We start from the raw sequence: 5,308 nt of genomic DNA, 5'->3' as shown, positions 1-5,308 counted from the left end.
CCATGAAAAAACAAGTGTCTCAAAGATGAAGTAGCCATATCAAAATTGCTCGATTTCGGAAAATCTTTAATCTAATTATGATCAAATCTAATTTAAGACAATTTTACAGTGGACATAATAATAAAAATTCAAATATCAAATTATAAATAAAATGTTATTTTAGTGTTTTTTTAAAGAGAAGTATTTTTAATAACAATATGAATAATTAAGAGTTTAAAAAAAAATTACCTCAATATATGCAAATCGACCCTTTATTTAATAGAAAAGAAAAATATTATCCTCCAGTGCAAATAAATTTTGCAGCGTCACCTTCCTTAATGTACAAAAATGGAAAATAAAAGGATGAAAAAGAAAACAAATCACCACGCCCACACCGGAACATAAGCGAGCCAATCCATGGCCGCATCGTCGGCCTCCTCCTCCTCCGCATCCAGCAAGGCGTCCCGGCAGAGGGGACACGTGGACCGCCGGAGGACGAGCCAGGAGTCCAGGCACCGCCGGTGGAAGAGGTGCTCGCACCGCAGCTCCCTCACCTCCTCCCCCTCCTCGATGTCCGACAAGCAGAACACACACACCACCGGCGACGGCGCCTCGTACCGAGTCACCCCCAGGTAACTCTTGCCGCCGCGAGCGTCCCACTGGACCCGATCTCCGTCGCCAGAAGCCTTAGCATCGTGGCGGTGGTGGCCGGGCCCGTCGCCGGAAAACAGAGAGCCCGGCGGCCACGCGTGCTTCTCGATGAGCGCCGCCACCAGCCGTAGAAGAAGCGTGTTGACTGAGAGGTATAGGAGGTCGGAGAAGTGAATCGAGAGGAAAGAGATGAGAAAGCATGCGAGAATGAATTCCATGGTTGATTAACGAGCATCATAGTCAAAAGAAGAGTATTTATATCCAAAATAAATCATTTAATTTAATTTAATTTAATTTTAAACAAAATTATTTAACCCTTTGTAGTATAAATAATAAAGAATATCAAATTTTGAATCTCAAATAAGATAAATATTTTAAGTATTATTTTCCTATAAAAAGCATTTTCACTATGATTATAATTAAGTAGATTCGTTAAATTTTAGATAGGTTAATTAAAAATCCTATGCATAAGTTATCCTATCCATTCCCTAAATTTAGATTTGATGAATAGTGATTCTCTAAATTTAGGGAATGAAACCTCTACCCTAAAAATAAAATAATATTTCTTTTTAATCTCTCTCATTCCACTCAATTTCTCTCCTTCCACTCATTACATAAATATAATAAAAAAAATAAAAGAAAGAGAAAAAAATAATAAAAAAATTAAGAATGATGAAAATTTTAGGATATTTAATGTAGTGTGTAGTGAAAAGTGATTATTTAAATTTAATAAATTGGGTCATTTACCTTAAATTTTAGATATAGTAATAGAGAAATTGATATGGATGCTCTTACAATCTTCTGATATTGACCAAGTCTTCCAACATTATTTCTCATTTCTTACCGACATTCCCTAAAAACACGACTCGATAAGGAACTAGTGAATCGGTGATGATAAGGAAAATTTCAATGTAATTACATGATAAATTAGTCTAAAGTTGGAGATCCCGGCTTCTACTCCTCCTGTTCCATGATCATAATGTCGTCCTCCTCTATCGGCCATGGAGGCACATCGGTGTCGAAGCGGTGTTACAAACCATTCTTTTGGTCCAAGGAGCAAGCTGGGACCGTTCTAGGATTTGACCTTCTTCATAGGGTCAGAGCTGTTTAGGGAAACCGGGGTGGCGTTGTAGGAGGCTTGGCTGCTTTTGTTATTGTTCCTAGTGGTTACACCTTCGCCACTATTGTCGTCACTTCTACTACCGATGTCCGCTAAGTCATCAATTGATCTCATGTACAGAAGAGCATAGTGGAGGCCACGACGATTGAGGGAGATTGAGACAGAAAAGAAGGTGAAACGAAGGCCTACGTGAGGAGGAAGAGAAGGTGAATACAAGAGGAAGGGAATATGAAACGTGAATAAAATTAGAACAATTTTTTTTATTTCTCTTATCCTTCCTTACACCCAAAATTAGAATATAAGAAAATCCTCAATCTTATAAATAAAGAAAATTAAAATCAACCCTTTTTTTTTTTTTTTTTTTTTTAAGTTCATTCCCTTTCAAATAAGATTTGGAGTTCCCCTTCATGCCCTTCTCTCACCTCCTTTCAAACCACGTTTGGTCCCTCCTCTAAGACCTAATCTCCTTCTCTTTCCTGTTAGGCGTTAAGTGATTCTCATCTTATAGAAAAACTTTATAAATAAGTATAATCCAACCTCTTATTTATTAGTCAACGGTTCTATTCTCTGGAGTTCCCCTTCTCATTTTCGGAAAATTCGATCATTTTGTACAGGCAGTGCCTCAAAAATAATTTAAAGAGATCAATGGGACCCAATTTGAGTCACGTTTGGGCACTACACAGACAGCCCTCCTTCCATCGCCTCCTCCCAAACAAAGGATTTATTAGTCATTTTTATTAGATTCCATTCCAGTGAACATCCATCATTAATGAATGTGTTTTAATTTTAGTCGCTTACTTTCCCAATCCAAGTGGAGTTATAAAGTCATCCATTAATGAATATGAGCGTTAAGCCTTGAATTCGAGCTACCAAAGTGTTTTTCAAAAGCACCTAATGATCTTTCATTATTCAAACTTAACTACTAAGAGCACAATTATACTCGTCTGCAATTTTAACCAGTACAAGGGTATTAATGTATATTTTCACCAAGAGTAAAAGCATGGTGGCCTCGATGTGATTTTCACGAGCCTATTAATTGTATACACTTCAAAAATACACATAAATGTGCTCAAAGTGTCTTTTTTAAAACAGAATGAAACTGACTTAAACGATTATCCGCTTTTTCCTCCTCTAAATATTACGGATCACGGGATGCTAATCTTTTAAGTTGTTGATCGTGACATGAAAAATTTTATAGAATCAATTGATCATCCTAAATTTGATATTATCTGATTCAATATTTTTTCTAAACATTTTGAATTTATTTATTTATCTTTAATTATACTTTAAAACTAACTAAAAGTTTATTTTGTGACCGACAAATAATCTGTCTTAAGTGGTTCGGGCGGGCGCAGCAAAGCACGTCGAGGCCAGAAGTCATATCCTACTCACCTAATTAAAGATCTCTGTGGTGGAGATTGGTGGTGGTGGTGGATCCGCAGGGTGGTTGCCCATCGACTTCGTGACGGGGACGTGCTGAGTGAAGACCTTGACACGCTATTAAGAACACCAATTCATTCGGCTAAATCGACGGCTTTATTTACGCCGGTCAACGCTCCAGCTCGGGCGTTTTAATTCTGCCCTCGCGGTTTATCCAGGCAGATCTCGAATCCGTTCAGATTTTAAATCACTGGAAATTAAAGGCTCGACCGGGTCGAACTTGATAGACGGGTCGATTAACATCGACGAAGAGAAGAGCGGAACGGAAAGTGATGGCTACCTGCTTTGTACGCAATTAATGAGTTTCCTGTGCAGCGGAATACACCGGTAAACGCAAACTGAGTGGAAATGAAATGCAGTGATACTTTGGACTTTCGAACAATCAATCGTGTCTCTAGGCATTACGGCATTAAGCTATTTGGGCAGACTTAATTGAGGAGGCTGGCCTACTCTACTGAAATTTAAACAGGGCGAGGATATGCACGTCTGTGGGGCCGCGGTGGCTGAGATGTATGACGCTTACATTGGATAGGTAGCAAAGCGGTCAGGTAGGCTTGATCTGACTTGATTAGCTTTATTGTGGATGGGCTATGCTGGCCTTGGTCTGACTTAGTCTCCTTGGGTTGGGTTGGATGGAAATGACGGGCTTAAAGCCAGTTGTGACTTGCACATTTAAAAAAAATTATAGTAACTGCTTTTTTTAGAAATTGATAATTATTTAATAACCTCTTTGTATTAATCACCGTGTACACGTAATATAATATATGAATACATATAAATTAATATCACAAACTCATAAATTGAATTTAGTAAGGGTACGTTGGGCCCATATAGTAGTGCAACGTAAGGGCGACGCTCGAGAACTCCAGCAGCAAGTTGTAAGCATCCCGGATTGGTTTGATGTGGTCAATCAAGTCAAGTTAAGTCCTGTTGTATTTTGATCTTTGTGTCTAAGTGTGCAAAAATTTAGGAACACAAGAAGACAAGCGAGAGACGTGGCGGACAAAAAGGATGGCACGGGAATCGAGTCAACGACTCTGTGCATTCGAGGAACAAAAAACTACGAAATAGTACACCGGTAGAGTGAGAAGGTTGCACGCGACGCTCCCGAGGGATGAGAAACCGGAGTAAAAGACTACTTAAGGATAAGGCCGGAGTTGAGTTCAGGTGAGCTCAACTCTGGTTGGTCGAAGAATCACCCAAGCAACTAGAACCAAAGTCGAACAAAGTCAACATTTAGTTGACCTTGTCCAGGCTCATGGAACAGGTCCAGGTGCTTAGACTCCAGGCGCCCGAAGTGAGTCTGGGCTCCCAGACCCCTTAGCACTGCAGGGGTGCCTCGGTGAGCTGTTGTTGCGGATGACTTCGTATATCTACATCAGCAACACTCCAGGCGCCCGGGCGAGGATAAAGTTTTATTCTCAAACCATTGTGTAGCCGTTGTGAGCAAATGAGATGCACCGCTGGGGGCGCCCGGATCAGCTCTAGGCGCTCCGAGTGCCACATCAGCAAATAGCTATTTCGACCGGTGGGCTATAAATATAACCCTAATCTTCTTCATTTGGAATAAGACTCGACGACATTTTCTATACTTTCATTTCCACATTCTGTACTTTCTTTTCTGTTCTTCAACGCGTGTACGAGGCTTCTTCGCCTCCGTGGATTCGCTCATAGAAGGAGATAGTAGTGAACTTTTATTGTCTTATAGTAGCAATCTTCTAATTACAAACTAAGTAAATCCGATCATCTTGTATTTTTTAAATTTCATTTTAATTTAATTAAGTACTTGTTTAACTTAAGTTGAAAGTTTTTTAGAAGGGTATTTTTATAATTTCAGACAATTCACCCCCTCTTGTCGGCCATACGAGACCAACAATTGGTATCAGAGCTATGTTACTTCAAAAGGATTAACCGTCATCTAAAGCACAAGAAATGGCCAGAGCTAATATCTATCCACTGAAGTTCGAGGGAGACTTCGCGATTTGGAAGAAAAAGATGAAAGTATTTTTAAAAATGGATTTTGAAATATTATTAACTATTAAATATAGCTGTATAGAATCCAAATATCAGCATGGAGAGGTGAAGGAAGAACAACTCTGGAACAAGAAAGAACAGAGC

The 5,308-nt window shown here is 39.3% G+C and overlaps 1 protein-coding gene across 1 annotated transcript; it reads right to left on the bottom strand.

Annotated features, from left to right (window-relative positions):
- Positions 1–359: 359 nt before the first annotated feature.
- LOC122022813 (NEP1-interacting protein-like 2) lies at positions 360–848 on the bottom strand. Its single transcript, XM_042580929.1, has one exon. The coding sequence runs from the start codon at positions 846–848 to the stop codon at positions 360–362; it is 489 nt and encodes a 162-aa protein (XP_042436863.1).
- Positions 849–5,308: the final 4,460 nt, after the last annotated feature.

Source organism: Zingiber officinale, chromosome 9B (genome assembly GCF_018446385.1).
Source record: "Zingiber officinale cultivar Zhangliang chromosome 9B, Zo_v1.1, whole genome shotgun sequence".
Taxonomy (NCBI): domain Eukaryota; kingdom Viridiplantae; phylum Streptophyta; class Magnoliopsida; order Zingiberales; family Zingiberaceae; genus Zingiber; species Zingiber officinale.
The sequence above is the reverse complement of the archived record's forward strand: the minus strand, read 5'-3'. Positions and strand labels throughout refer to the sequence as shown.